The following is a 16,418-nucleotide window of genomic DNA, read 5'->3' as shown; positions in this document are numbered from 1 at the left end:
TGTAATTTTTTTTTAAATTTACCCAGATTATTTTGACAAATAGTCAGGTTTGGGAACCACTAACTTAACTAAGGATAAATAAATACACAGAAATGTGATAACTTAAGATATGGTCAGTTACCCTTTGCAAAGCTCCTCACTACATTATAACTTTACTTATAAAAACAGAAATAATATTTAATCCAATTAAAGTTTACCATTTATAAAATAAGAGATTAAATTAAAATGGGAGCATTCAGAACAATATAACGCCCCCCCCCCCAAACCTTCTAATGTTCATCATAAATGTTATCAAATCTGATTACCAGGTTCATTTTTAGAAGTCTTGGTAGGTTTTTTTCCTAGCACATCATTTAGACACTGAAGTTTCTTCTGATTTGTCTCAGGAGGCTTTAAAGAAGTAGGACTTGAATTTATTATTATTACAGAGTCCTAAGACAAAATAAGAAAAAATAATTTATTATTATTACAGAGTCCTAAGACAGGATAAGAAAAAACTCTTTAAAATATATCATACACAAGAAAAAGCTAAAGTAGAGTTCATTACCACCAAACCACCAGTATTACATGAAATGTTGAAGGGTATTCTTTAAAAAGAGGAAGAGGAGGAGGAGGAGAAGAAAAGATAAAAAATACGAACAATAAAAATAGAATCAGAGACATAGAAAAGAAACATGGAGCAGACTGGTGAATCTCAGAGGAAGGGGGGGCAGGGCAGGAAGAAATTAATCAAAGAACTTATATGCATAAACACATATCTATGGACATAGACAATAGGGTGGTAAAGGCCTAGGGTGGGGTGAGAATCGGGTGAAGGGGAGCAATGGGGTAAAAAACTGGGACATCTGTAATACTCTCAACAATAAAGATTTTTAAAATAAAATGTCATTAAAATTTCAAAAGGATTACAGTGCTAGAAGCCATAGACAAGGTAATTACATTAGCAACTCCATACATTTCCCCATCATTAGACTACAAACTGAAAAAAATTTAAAAACTGCACCATTTGGGGAGAAATTAATAATTTATTGTATAGAGGAAGGTTGGTGTTTTGAAGAAAGGGAAGCCCTACTGCAGTCTACGAAGAATCTTGAATGACTCAATAAGGATTCAAACATTCTGTAGGCAAAAGAGAGCCAAAGACTTTTATTTTTTTAAAATATATTTTATTGATTTTTTACAGAGAGGAAGGGAGAGAGATAGAGAGTTAGAAACATCGATAAGAGAGAAACGTCGATCAGCTGCCTCCTGCACACCCCCTACTGGGGATGTGCCCACAACCAAGGTACATGCCCTTGACCGGAATCGAACCTGCGACCCTTCAGTCCACAGGCTGATGCTCTATCCACCGAGCCAAACTGGCTAGGGCAGAGAGCAAAAGACTTTTAAAGCAGAAATAAAAATTACATTCTTTCTACCACCTCAAGGCTACCTTATAATTTTACCTTTTAACTTCATAATGATTTCCTTCTCCCACTCCAAACAACAAAATAGGACAAAATTTTTTTGAGAGAGAGAGAAAGGGGGAGGGAAGGGAGAGAAACATCAGTAAGAGAGAAATATGGATAGGTTGCCTCCCGTATGCACCCTGATGGGGGATCGAACCTGTGAACTTTCAGTATCTGGGATGACATTCCAACCAACTGAGCCACTCTGGTTAGGGTTAGGACATAATTTATACCAATAAATATTTGTAATACTTACTTCTGTGTCTGACATTTTCTTCCCTTCAGGAAGAATCTGACGTCTAGATGAACGCCTTAAGGGTGTCACTATTTCTTCAGCAGCTTTTGACCTACTAATGTGTAAAGCTTTTGCTTTTTCAATCAATTGTTTTGCTTTTGACACATTTTTTGAAGTATTGCTTGCCTAAACAAAAATATGAAACATTCATTTAGATTCTGGCAAACATATTATACTTAATAATAGAAAAATAGAAAAGGCAAAACCATGGAGACAGCAAAAAGATCAGTGGTTGCCAGGGGTTGGGGGCGGGCAGCAGGAAGGGATGAATAGGCAAGGCATAGAAGAGTTTTAAGGCAGTGGAGCTAGTCTATATAATACTATAATGGTGGATACATGTCGTTATATATTTGTCCAAGCCCACAGAATATACCAGAACACACTAAGGCAGTGGTTCTCAACCTTCTGGCCCTTTAAATACAGTTCCTCATGTTGTGACCCAACCATAAAATTATTTTCGTTGCTACTTCATAACTGTAATGTTGCTACTGTTATGAATCATAATGTAAATATCTGATATGCAGGATGGTCTTAGGCGACCCCTGTGAAAGGGTCGTTCGACCGCCAAAGGGGTCGCGACCCACAGGTTGAGAACCGCTGCCTAAGGGCTATGAATCCTAATGCAAACTATGGACTCTAGGTAATAATATGCCAACATAGTCTTCAATCTGAACAAATGTACTACTTGGCCCTTTCACCCTCTTCTGCCCCCACGGGAGTACATCTCCTAAACTCTAAGGGTTTCCAGGGGACTTGCAACCAGGGAACAGTGGGCAGTGGCAGCTCATCCCAGACCAACCCCCCAACGTCCTCTTTTCTGTGACTTTCTAGAGAGCCAAAGCAGCCCCGCCTAGGCTCTCTCCTGTTGCTTCTGGTATCCTAAGCCCTTCCTCATTTCATTATCCCCTGACTTAATACTGAAAATAAAAATAAAACAACAAAATACCACAAATGTACTACTCTGGTAATGACAATGGGGGAGATTGTGCATGTGTGGGTGCAGGAGATATATGAGAAATCTCTGTACCTTTAGCTCAATTTTGCTGTAAACCTATAACTGCTCTTAAGAGGAAAATGTCTATTTAAAAATATATATAATAGAAAAAATACAATCATAAATTACATTAGAGACAAAGAAATGGTTATTCAAATGTTGCCAAAGCAATTAAATTAAAATGTCTAGTTATACTTGGTTTGCCATGATTTCTTACTTGAAATTTATCCAGATAAATAGTTACATTTTTGAAAAACATTCAGAAAGATGTTAGCAGTATAGATTAGAATTGTTGGTTATTTCTCCACCATCTTCATGCCATCTATTCTTTGATTTTATCCATTTATTTGAACTTCATTTTTTTTTTATCATAGCATGCTGATCTATTTCTTTTTTTTTATTTTTTTATTAAATCTTTATTGTTCAGATTATTACATTTGTTCCTCTTTTTTCCCCCCCATAACTCCCCTCCTCCCAGTTCCCGCCCCACCCTCCACCCTCACTCCCCACCCACTGTCCTCATCCATAGGTGCACGATTTTTGTCCAGTCTCTTCCCGCATCTCCCACACCCCTTTCCCCCTCAAGAACAGTCAGTCCATTCCCTTTCTATGTCCCTGATTTTATTATAATCACCAGTTCATTCTGTTCATCAGATTATTTGTTCACTTGATTCTTAGATTCACTTGTTGATAGATGCATATTTGTTGTTCATAATTTGTATCTTTACCTTTTTCTTCCTCTTCCTCTTCCTCTTCTTAAAGGATACCTTTCAGCATTTCATATAATCCTGGTTTGGTGGTGATGAACTCCTTTAGCTTTTCCTTATCTGTGAAGCTCTTTATCTGACCTTCAATTCTGAATGATAGCTTTGCTGGATAAAGTAATCTTGGTTGTAGGTTCTTGGTATTCATCACTTTGAATATTTCTTGCCACTCCCTTCTGGCCTGCAAAGTTTCTGTTGAGAAATCAGCTGACAGTCATATGGGTATTCCCTTGTAGGTAACTGAGTTTCTTTCTCTTGCTGTTTTTAAGATTCTCTCTTTGTCTTTTGCTCTTGGCATTTTAATTATGATGTGTCTTGGTGTGGTCCTCTTTGGATTCCTTTTGTTTGGGGTTCTCCGCGCTTCTTGGACCTGTAAGTCCATTTCTTTCACCAGGTGGGGGAAGTTTTCTGTCATTATTTCTTCAAATAGGTTTTCAATATCTTGCTCTATCTCATCTTCTGGCACCCTTATACTTCTGATGTTGGTACGCTTGAAGCTGTCCCAGAGGCTCCTTACACTATCCTCGCATTTTTGGATTCTTTTTTCATTCCGCCCCTCCGGTTGGGTGTTTTTTGCTTCCTCGCATTTCAAATCATTGACTTGATTCTTGCGCTCCTCTGGTCTGCTGTCGGGAGTCTGTATAATATTCGTTATTTCAGTCCGTGCATGCTTAATTTCTAGTTGGTTCCCCAACATAACATCGAGGGTCTCATTAGTTTTCTTGTAGATCTCATTAAGTTTATCGGCAGCTTCTAAACAGTTCTTGAGAGACCTTAAAAGTGTGGTTCTGAACTCTATATCTTCCATTGACAATTTTGTCCTGTTTCTTTGTCTCCGCATTTTGTTATGCCTCCTTGGTGCACCCCCTAGTGGTCTTTGTGCACAGTCTTGTAGTTAAGCCTTGATTGTTGTAGCTAATACCAGGGAGGGTTTGACCTCCAGGCCAAGTGGCTATGAGAATCAGCTGTGTCTGCAGTAAGAGAACTTCTGTCCTCTAGAGGTGCTAATCTAGCCTTTGCCTGAGGCTATCCGGCAAATGCCTCTGTGCAGGGCTTGGGTGGGGCGGGTCGCACAGGATCAACAGGGTGGGCCGGAGAGAGCAGTTATGGTGGCTCTCAGTCCTGTCCCCAGGGGCTCTGCCTCTCTGAGTCCCAGCACCCACTGCAAAGCTCGGAGAGGAAGCTGCACTCGCTCTGACCGAAGCCAGACAGTCCCGCTTCTCCCGTTTGAGTCTGGGTCCCTAAAGACTCGCCTGTATCTGGAGCTCAGAGTCTGCGACTCCCTCCTGATTGAAAACGCCAACCGCGCCCTCTGCCGCCAGCCCGCTCGGCGCACTCCGCACCTCAGAATTTGACTTCAGCACTGCGCCTCCTCTGAGTGTCTGTATGCGTTTCTCTTTCCTCCTAGTTGTAGGACTTCCACTCAGCCAGCGTTCCTGTGGTTCTGGGTGATGTCCGTGCCGTCTTTTAGTTTCACTTTTGAAGTAGTTGTTCAAGGCAGCAAACTCCGGCGTTAACCTATGCCGCCATCTTGGTTCTCCTCTGAACTTCATTTTTATTTACGACAGAACCATCTAATCAGGAAGTCTGATACTTCAGTATTTATACAGTCCTTTAATTTTTTTATTTACTTTATTTATTGGGGTGACATTGGTCAACATGAACATACAGGTTTCATGTGTGAGTTTCTACGTCATAAGATCTGTATATTGGACAGTGTGCCTACCACCCAAAGTCAAATCTTCTCCTGTCACCATATATTAGGACCCCTTCTCCACTTACTCCCTTCCCTCTGGCAATCACCACACTGCTGTTTATTCTTTGATTTTAGATACCTTTAGGCTGAATCCTTTGGCGAGAGATTGAAAAGGTAATAGGTGTGGAAAAGAGCACTAGATAATAATTCTGGTCTTCAGACCTGGTTCTGTCATTGATGTGCTAAGAGATCTTGTACATTTTATATACTTCTGCAGTTTGTTTTTTAAATAAGTGTTTGCTGTTTCATCTCATCCATTTTCAGAGTTTCATTTACCATCAATATGCTAATGACTCCTTTAGCTTTCCCTATGGTTCAAATCTCTGCAAAGATTTAGGACCATGGATCCAACTGGTAATTACAAATGGTTCCACGTGGACATCCCATAGTTACCTAGAATCCATTTTTTCCAAAACCAAATTCCTCATCTTTCTCCCACACCAAGCTTTCTTCCTATGTCAGTGGAATGCAACAGCATCTGCTCAAAAGTCCAAGCCAGAAGCCTGACTATCGTGCTTCACTTCTCCCTTTCTTTCACATTCAGCCCATCAAGTCTTCTGAATAACCACTGTCCACTTTTCACTACTGTCATTCAAAACACAATATATCTCATGTGGCCTCTTAAATGGTCTCCCAGCCTCAAACCTTCCCACTTTAATTATTCTCCATACTACAGAGTAATTTTTCTAAAACTGCTGATCATGTTAGTCCCCTTACTTAAAATGGCTCCCTACTTCTCTCAGAATAAAGTTCAAATTCCTGAATAGTCCAGACCCTACTTCTCACTCCCTAAAATATAAATGTTCTCTCTTGTCTCCAGGGCCTTTACACACACCATTCCCTATGTTTAAAGGACAATTTTTATTATTTAGGGTCCCTGTTTATTGTTCCTGGAAGGTAGGCATCCCATTTATGTGCTTTCAGTACTTACTTTATTATAAATCTTATCACATGTATTCAATTGCATGTTTATGTGCCTGAATTCGCCGTAAGACCTTAAGCTCCATGAAAGTCTAGTCCATGTGCATCTTCTATGGAGCTGTCCTCCCAATGCCTAGCATATAGCATTGCATTAAATACATATTTATTGCATGAAAAAATGAAGCCAGAACCATTCTGAAAGCCATTTTGTAAATATCTGTTGGAAGAGCTGTTATGAATATGGAGCTCTTAGGAAAATCAGTCTATTCTTATTCTCATAAATGAAAAATTTCTTCCAGAAAATGACTAAGATTTTCGCCTATTGCTAGTAAACAAGCCTGGCTAAGGCTTCAAAAAGCAAGGTGGTATGGTAAGAGGATCACTGACACATTAATAGTATGAGATAAAATAACTGATCTAAGTAAATTCAGATAAGGGCCCCAATTTGGATATAATAAATTTTGAGATTTCTCTTGTTGGAAACTTTATTACTGAATCATAATTCTAAGCAGTACACAAACAAGGCATGGTCTTTCTAAAATAAAAGTTGAATAAACCTACAGTTAATTGGGTTATTGCTAAACATCCTATAATGCACAGGAGAATCCCCCACACCAAAGAATTATCCAGCCCAAAATATCAATAGTACCAGAAATGGTACTCTTTATTTCTAATCTACAGAAATACTAGTAAACCAAACATTCGATCATGACCTAAAAGTAACCTTAGAGAAAAATTGGAATGTAACTCTCAAAACCTAGAAAAAGTAAATTAGACTGCCCTTCACAATTGCTTTCATCTCACAATTAACAATCTTGATATCTTAATAACTAACTAGAGCAGCAGTTCTCAACCTGTGGGTTGCGACCCCTTTGGGGGTCGAACGACCCTTTCACAGGGGTCGCCTAAGACCATCGGAAAACACATATATAATTACATGTTGTTTTGGGGATTAATCACTATGCTTTAATTATGTTCAATTTGTAACAATGAAATTGGGGGTCACCGCAACATGAGGAACTGTATTAAAGCGTCGCAGCATTAGGAAGGTTGAGAACCATTGAACTAGAGGAATAAAAAAATAGTGGAAAATAACATAGGGTTGTAGTTAACATAATCTATCCAAGAAATGTGTGAATCTTCTTAGAGTGTATTACTTCTAATAGTAGTAGTTGTTATTTTTGCTTATAAGAAAATAGAATATCACTTACAGGAATCCCTAATATTTCAATTACCTTTCTAGTTTGATAGGTAAAATCTCCACCAGTTGCTTCAGATTTCTTGGAACTTTTCTTAGATTTCTTCTTAGATTTTTTGGGAATACTAATTCTGGTGAATTTCATTCTGGGGAAAAAAAATTCAGAAACATTTTCATGATTATAATGTGTAAGAATTTCAATACAGAAAAGAACCAACTAGGGCTCCAATTTCTGGACAGTTCTAAACAGAAAAACACAAAAAAACTCCATTAGTTTCAAATTACTAATTCAAAAGTAAGCCAAACTCAAGGTTAAACTCGCAATATAAGTTGTTTATTTTAGAAGTCATGAGTTTTACAGAAAGTTAACCCTAAGATCACTCTTACCTTAGCCAAAACCAGTATGCAAGTATAGACCTCATAGTGCATGGCGCTGTTTACCCAAGAAATAAAGTTCTATGATTTATTTTTAGTCTCGTTTGTTAAATGCACCAAATTCATATTTGAAGACTATTTCATTCAGCAACTGTTATAAGAGTGTAGAGCTCATCTAAAATATATCTAGAATTCTTCTAAAATCATGCCTGACTTTATTAAATGTGGAAAAGTAGCATTTTTGACACCCTCTTTTATTTTCCTTATAAATCAGCTGTATTCTATGAAAAAATTCTACTCTCTAATGCTTATTTTCCTTCCCAGCTAACAGTATATGCAAAATACTTAAAACTTTAGAACAAAAACAAAACTTTGCCTTACCTAATAGGACTCTCTGAATCAGAGGATACTGTGATTAATTCCGCTGCATATAAGGTATGCTTTTCTGATAAGTTGGATGCTCTTGGAGTGGAAGCATTCACAGGACATATATCTTGTGCATCTCCAGAATCCGTACCTCCAATGATTGTTGCAGGTGTCCTGCTACCTCTTACAGATCTCCTCGTTGATTTGGGTGTAAAATCATTTACCAAGCTGTCTTCAGTTTCAGCTTTAGAATATATTACCTTATCCTTAACTGGTGTGCTAGTTTTTCTTGAAGACTTCTTATACTGAGAAAAAATCTTTAGAGGGTCATCATTTGCTCCATCTTCACAAATAAAACTTGCACTGCTAAATAACGGGCTGTCTTTGAAAACTCCTGCTTTCTTTTGTCTTAAACTCATTCTTAGCCTATTTTTACTTTGTTTACCCTTAAAGGAAAAAGTTATTTCCTTCATTTGAGGATTTCCCTCTCTATTTTCACCTGAAGTAGCACCAATATCTAACATTTTCTTATCCTTTTTCTTTAGCTTTTTACATTTCCCCTTAGGAAAACTTCCTTTATTAGTGTGTGACTGTGAATTGCCATTATCTGAAACCATTTGGATATTAGGATTTTCCATGATTTTTTTAGAATTACTGTCTCTTTCTTCTTCATTTAAAGATTTTTCATCAGGCTCTTTCTGTTTATCAGAAGACTTTTTGACTCCATTTTTAAGTGCATCTGATGCTGGCTGCCTAAATGCTTTCATAAATTGCTGTCTTTCTTCTAGAGTGCATTTTGGTTTCACAGCTTCAGAACTTGCAGCTTCCAATACTGCCAATTCTAGTTCTTCCTCCCGTATGACAACGTTAGATTTTCTTTTCTGAATTGTCTGTTCATTCTCGGGATCAGACAGACTATTTTCCATTTCCAACGGCTTTTGTTTCAAGAAAATTGAGGGTATTTTCCCTGTCTTTTTTGGGGGGATAGGGTGAACTTGTGCAAGAACAGTAACTGTCTTAAAGGGTACTTGCTGGGAAATTTCACAGGTTTCTGTATCACTTATGCAACCACTTGTGACTCTACCTTCAACAGTTTTAGAAGGAACACAAATTGACATTGTAGAGTCTGGGATCTGTTCCAGTTTATTTTCCTTGTGACTTTTTAAAAATTCTTCATACGAGACAGTTATTGTACCATCATTTAACTGGGCTGGTTTAGTTACATTATTTGTAGTACTCTCCATTTCATTAACTAGGGAAGGAATTATCTGTTTACTATCTTTACCATCTTTTTTAAGGAGATTTAGCTCCTCTGCCAAGGGTAAACTTTCAGATAGATCTATTATCTCTTGGCGCTTCCTTTTTCTCAAATTTTTACAATCATTTTCTGTGGTCCCTAGTTTAGGTTTTACTTTCTTAGAACTTTTCTTGGAGGCCACAATGCTTGACTGGTTTTTGATATCTTGAATACTTTCTGCAAGTATTTCTACATGTTGCTTGAGTGAAACAGAAGTACTACTCTCCACAACATCATTATTTAAACTAGAGTCTTCTTTGCTATCATCACTATTAATTTCAATTGGAGATTCATTTTCAGGTTTAATATTACTTAGTTGATGAGATAAATTAACTGTCTTTCTTCTCTTCTTAAACTCTGTATTTGAGAACATTTCCAAAGGTATTTTACAGTGTTTGCCAATGTCAGCAGGTGATGCTGCAGATGATTTTATCTTGCACTCTCCTGCTAACTGAGTCTTCTCATTTGTGGGTGAAGTTTTTCTAAAATAATCCAGAATATTACTGGATTTGGGTGGAGAAAAAACCCTGTCTCCAGTCTTCTCTACTGGTGATAAATATTTCGTAATTGTTTCACTGGAAGATCTGTCATCATCTCTCCTTCGCTTTTTGCATACCTATCAATTTAAAAAAAGATAAAAGGTTTATTTCAACAAAATAATACAAAACATATGTTGTAAACATGATCTAATATTTTCAGTAATTAGATGTAAAAGGAGCTTTAAAGTTAAACCTAATTCAAATCTCAACATGACATCAACTTATACCTTTACTATAAACATATTATCCTTCAATAAAAAGTTTCAAGGCCACCATATTTAGGTACAAATGTGTTCATTTCTATTGGCCTCTTTTTATTCTATAACTTTTGAATAGTACCACCCACCTCACAAGATAAGTAATGAACATGCTACATAAAAATATGTGGTCTGATGCATGGTAGGAACTCTACAAATATTAATTCTGTTCCGTTTTCACTTTTTAAGTTAAAAATAAACAAAATTTCTCTTTTTTTTTTTTAAATTTCAGAGAGGAGGGGAGAGGAAGAGATAGAAAGAAACATCAATGATGAGAGAGAATCATTGATTGGCAGGGGATCCAGCCCACAGCTGGGGCACATGTCCTCATCAGGAATCGAACTATGAACTTCCTGGTTCTTAGGTCAACGCTCAACCACTGTACTACACCAGCTGGGCAAAAAATTTCTACTTCTAAGAAGGGGGTACATAGTGAACAACCCTAGGAACCCAAAATTTACTAATCAAGTAAAAATTATGGTGAAGGACACTTTCCACAAATAAAACTTTCCAGTATTTTAATTTGCTATTAAAACAGTACTGCCTGCATCTTCCATTACTTATTACCCTCATAATATCAAGATGACTATAATGCTAAAAAGTTATATTTTTGTTGGTCATAAATTAGCAATTTACAAAGCTCCATCAGTCTCTTCTTTGATTTTAACTTCCCTCAGTTCATTTGTTAGAATAAATTTGCCAGAATAACAAGAAAAATTTTAAAATAATGAATGGGCGCATTATACTTCTATAAAAGTAAAACACATTATAAAACTATCATGATTAAAAGCTTAGTACCGATGAACAAAGGCAAGCAACTTAATGAAATCGGTTAGAAAACCAGAAAAAGGCTCTCCCTCCTTTCCCTTTCCCTCCCACCTCCCAGGCATGTTACCATTAGCTTACTTACTCCCAAGATCAAGGGCCCTTCTTACCTCTATAACTTGTTTCCTAAGCCCATTTCTTCCAGAAACTACTTTTTCTAACTTTGTAATTTACCCAATAAATGTTTTCTTTTTTTAAAAAATATATATATATTATTGATTTTTTACAGAGAGGAAGTGAGAGGAATAGAGAGAAACATGGATGAGTTAGAAACATCGATCAGCTGCCTCCTGCACACTCCCTACTGGGGATGTGCCTGCAACCCAGGTACATGCCCTTGACCGGAATCAAACCTGGGACCCTTCAGTACGCAGGTCGACGCTCTATCCACTGAGCCAAACCGGTTAGGGCATAAATGTTTTCTTACAAAAAAAAAAAAAGAAAGAAAAGAAAGGAAAAGAAAAGACAACCAGAAAAAGACATGTAAATTTAAGAACGTGGTATGTGATAACAGTAGCATTTAAGTTAGTGGGCAATGAAGCAGTTAAATGGTAAAATAAATTATAGGCTTAAAATTTTATGTTAAAATTTGCCTGGCCTGCATGACTCAATGGTTGGGGGTCGACTATGAACCAGGAGGTCACCGTTCCATTGCCAGTGGGCACATGACCGGATTGCAGGCTCAATCCCCAGTGTGGGGTGTGCAGGAGGCAGCTGATCAATGATTCTCTCTCATCATTGATGTTTCTAGCTTTCTCTCCCTCTTCCTTCCTCTCTGAAGTCAATAAAATATATATATATATATTTTTTTTTTAATATATTTTATTGATTTTTTACAGAGAGGAAGGGAGAGAGATAGAGAGTTAGAAACATCGATGAGAGAGAAACATCGATCAGCTGCCTCCTGCACATCCCCTACTGGGGATGTGCCCGCAACCCAGGTACATGCCCTTGACCGGAATCGAACCTGGGACCCTTCAGTCCGCAGGCCGACGCTCTATCCACTGAGCCAAACCGGTTTCGGCATTATAAAATATATATTTTTAAAAATGTAAATGGTAAGTGTATTTGAAGAAAATTCTAATTAATTGTATTCTTTTTTTTTAAAATATATTTTATTGATTTTTTACAGAGAGGAAGGGAGAGAGATAGAGAGTTAGAAACATCGATGAGAGAGAAACATCGATCAGCCGCCTCCTGCACATCTCCTACTGGGGATGTGCCCGCAACCCAGGTACATGGCCTTGACCGGAATTGAACCTAGGACCTTTCAGTCCGCAGGCCGACGCTCTATCGACTGAGCCAAACCGGTTTCGGCTGTATTCTTATTATTACCCTGAGATGGTATCAGTGGCACAATACCATAGCCTCTCGAGTCTGGCAGATATAAGTTTAAGTGCTCACCCTGACATCTACTAGTGAGGGACCTTAAGCAAATTACTTTAATTTGTAACCTCCCTTCTGTAGAATACAGATAACAGTACCTCATCACAAGGCTGATATTAAGTAAAATAATGTGTATAAGGCCCTTACCCTTAAAATACTAAACAGTAAGTATCACTGTTATGAAATAGGCTCTCTAAGCAGGGTGCCAAAAGCAGAAACTGTAACAAAAAGATGGATAAAACTGACCACACAAAAATAAAAAACTATGTAATTCAAGTACCAAGTCCTTCTTCACACCTGAGACAAGCTGAGCAATTACCTAGATTTAACAAACAATTATGAGCATAACAATGATTAGTAACTGGACAAAGTTACTTGATTCTAAAAATTAAGAAAGAGTACAGCATAGGAAATATAGTCAATAATAGTGTAATAACTATGTATGGTGCCAGGTGGGTACTTGAACTATGGGAGGGGGGAGGCTGGTTGTCTAATCACTATGCCTGAAGCCAATATGAAATAATATTGAATGTAAACTGTAATTAAAAAATAAAGTTTAAGGCCCTGCGGGGTAGCTCAGTTGATTAGAGTTCATTCAGAAACACCAAGGTTGCCTGATCCCATCCCCCATCAAGGCACATGTAAGAATCAACCAATGGCCCTAACCGGTTTGGCTCAGTGGGTAGAGCGTCGGCCTGCGGACTGAAGGGTCCCAGGTTCGATTCCCATCAGGGGCATGTACCTTGGTTGCAGGCACATCCCCAGTAGGGGGGGTGCAGGAGGCAGCTGGTCAATGTTTCTAACTCTCTATCCCTCTCCCTTCCTTTCTGTAAAAAAATCAATAAAATAAATTTAAAAAAAAAGATAAAATATCAGTAAGTAAACATATAGTGGAAAAAATATTTTATTTTATTTTTTAAAAAATATATTTCTTTATTGATTTCAGAGAGAAAGGGAGAAGGAGAGAGAGATAGAAACATCAATGATGAGAGAGAATCATTGATCGGCTGCCTCCCGCACACCCCCCACTGGGGATCGAGCCCGCAACCCAGGCATGTGCCCTTGGCTGGAATCGAACCCGAGACACCCCAGTCCGCAGGCCAATGCTTTATCCACTGAGCCAAGCCGGCCAGGGCAGTGGAAAAAATATTTTTTAAAAAAGAATCAACCAATGAATGCATAAGTGAGTGGAACGAACCAATGCTGTCTCTCTCTTGCACTCTCTCTAAAATCAGCAAAAATTAAATCTAAATTAAAAATATGAGCCCCCGTTAAATAAGTGAGCATACATCTTGGCTCACTTCAAGGACACCGGTATGCATACGTCAGTTAGAACTATGCTGGCTTGTGGTGGAAAGGCGTAAACACAGAAAAACAGTCTCCTCTAAGGGGCTACTCCCCTGCTGCCAGGCACCCGCCTCTCTTGCTCCCGACAGCTGGTGTGTTTCACCGGTAAGTTTCACCGAGAAGCTGCGCATTGCACTGACACACAAAAGGAGAGCAGTACGCCGTGCTGTGGCTCCTAACTGCAGTATATTAAGCTCTGGAGCCGCGAAAGAAAAACACACACACACACACAAACCCACGATTGTTTAAAGCCCCTTGTCTGATTCTGGCAGTGACATTCTAAGGGCATTCCTAGAACAGGCGGATGGATGGCCCCGGTGGACTTCAAGATCCCTTTCACCGCTAAAGTTCCATCATCGCCATCACCAACCGAGACTTAAGGATACTGCGTGACATTTCACAATCCAAAGCCTCAAGTTCCACCCACATTTCAGGATCTGGGAACTGGTCGGGTCACCCTAAACCCTCACTTACCTACCAGGACCGATCGCGACTCGAAGAAACGACACACCCCGGCCACTGTCCCACACAATGTCACAACCGCGGGGCCTCCCAGGCCCCTCGGTCCCCCCCAGGATCCAAAGTCGTGACCACCTCTCACCCGCCCCACACAGACGGAGGGAGAGACTCAAGTTCACCTCTATCTCGTAGTCCTTCACCGGAGGGGGAGCAGCTGCCGCCGCCGCCATGGCCAGGACCCCCACCATGCTCCCCGCTTCCCGGAATTCCGGCTCCTAGGACCTGGTACGGCCCGGCCTGGCATGCCTGGAGGCCATGGGGGCGGCCGGCTCCCGCAGGAACGAGGCGCTGGGCCGCGGGGTCCGTCTCGGACTCCCCGGCGCCCACCCGCCCGGATCGGTCGCGGGGGCTGGGCCCAGCTCAGCCGAGTCGAACGCGGGAAGAGACGGTGAAAAAGCGCGGGCAACCAGGATCCTAGGTCGCGGCGGGTGAACGCGGGGCGCCCCCGGGTCGGGCACTCGAGGCTGGGTGCTCGGGACTGGGACCCCGGCGGGGAAAGCAAGCCGAACACAGAGGAGACCCGCGGGCTTCGGACGGACTTCTTGTCAATTGGGTTTTCGCGCCCTCCGGGGCGCAGAGGGCGGAGCCTAGGATTGTTTCTGGAGGCTGCGCGGACGGTGAGACGCGAGGGCCAAAATACGTCTTTGGCGAACGCGCAGGAGGCGGGACTTTCCTACCGTAAAATCAGCGGGGATTTTGAAGATTCGAACTCTTCACGCCCGGTTTCGCTGATGCGGACCTGATTTCACTAACGTCCGTGAGTGACAGAATTAAAGCCCTACACTTTTGAGGACCCACGTTGTCCCCTATTTAAATGTGGAACTTTGCAAAAATACAGAAAACGAAGTAACAATTGATTACAATGTCTCTCCCGCGGAATAAAATGTTATTTTGGCAATCGTCCTACCTCGCGATACGCCCATTCGGGGTCCCACATTGGACTTTTTTTTTCTTTTTTTTTTTTACCTTTAGGTATTTCTTGCTGTGGATTTCGTCCTCTCGAGCAGCTAGGAGGCCAGGGTCATCGACTCGGCTGTTCTTGCGTTTTCCTGTCATCGCAAGGAACTAGCAGTTTACTGGTTTGTAGTGATGCTAACCTCATACTTCATTTGCATTGTCTTCCTGGATTTATTTTTTTTAACTTTTTTTACATTAAATTGCGGTTACATAAAGAATATGTTTATTTTGTCTGAGTGCATAGTTTTAACTGCACAGTTTGTAAGAGCTAAAAATAAGACAGAGAAAAGGACTTCTCAAATAATAACAAGAAGCCACCTCGTTAGGTCGGGTTATGCAAATTCATATTAACTATTGACGTAATTGTGTTCCTTTTGATAGTATTTGCTATTGTCTTGACAACTTAAAGGGTACAAATTTATCCGATGAAATTAGTGGTAACTGCTTTTTCTTTGAAAATTATTAGCCGTGGGTAAGGTTTTTCAAGAAGGGAGACTGCTGTTTTGCTTTAAAAATAAACAAACAAAACCTTATGTAGCTGGGGGTGAGGGTGGCCCGGGAGAGGTCAATGGGGGGGAAAAAAGAGACTTATGTAATACTTTAAACAATACAGAATTTAATTTTTTTAAAAAACAAACACCTTATGTAGTATAAGAACACTGCCCAAGAAGGAGGATGAGGAAGAGGAGGAGCAGATAGGGTTAGGGGGAGGAAAGACCGGGTGTAAGGAGGAGAAAAAAATGAAAAAATTACAGAGAAAAAGGAGTCTCCTTGACATTCGCCCCCAAATAGTCTTTTCCTCTTGTCCCAGTGGTAACCAATATGACCCATTTGGTAGATAGTGTTGCAGCCCTTTTTATATGTTTACATACATATATATGTATGCATAAAAAACTTTGGTTTGCTTTTATGTACATAAAAGGCAACACTGTAAATGTTTCTCAGCCATTTGCTTTTTTTCACTCATCATTCTTTTCAAGTTATCCATGGTATGTGTAGATCTGATTCATTCTTTCTCATTTCTGAGCATTTCATCCAATTATGCACAACACTTTATTCATTTCCTTCGTGGTGAACATTTAGGATGTCTCCAATTTTCTGTTACTTAATGAGTCAATGAACTTTCTTACCCATGTCCCCTTGTAATGTTTCTCTAGGTTACACACTTAGAAGT

The 16,418-nt window shown here is 39.7% G+C and overlaps 1 protein-coding gene across 1 annotated transcript in view; it reads right to left on the bottom strand.

Moving 5' to 3' along the window:
• ATAD5 (ATPase family AAA domain containing 5) overlaps positions 1-14,860 on the bottom strand; it is a 43,711-nt gene extending 28,851 nt beyond the window's left edge. Inside the window, exons 1-5 of the mRNA XM_081109606.1 lie at positions 14,407-14,860; positions 8,133-10,030; positions 7,414-7,522; positions 1,705-1,869; positions 306-432 (exon numbers count right to left, since the gene is read on the bottom strand). Coding sequence (XP_080965732.1) covers positions 306-432; positions 1,705-1,869; positions 7,414-7,522; positions 8,133-10,030; positions 14,407-14,475 — 2,368 coding nt within the window. The 5' untranslated portion in view covers positions 14,476-14,860. The remainder of the gene's footprint in view (positions 1-305; positions 433-1,704; positions 1,870-7,413; positions 7,523-8,132; positions 10,031-14,406) is intronic.
• Between the last annotated feature and the right edge of the window lie 1,558 nt (positions 14,861-16,418).

The sequence above is a fragment of the Myotis nattereri genome (assembly GCF_964212035.1).
Source record: "Myotis nattereri genome assembly, chromosome: 16".
NCBI classification, from domain to species: Eukaryota; Metazoa; Chordata; class Mammalia; order Chiroptera; family Vespertilionidae; genus Myotis; species Myotis nattereri.
This window is presented reverse-complemented; position numbering and strand designations above follow the sequence as displayed.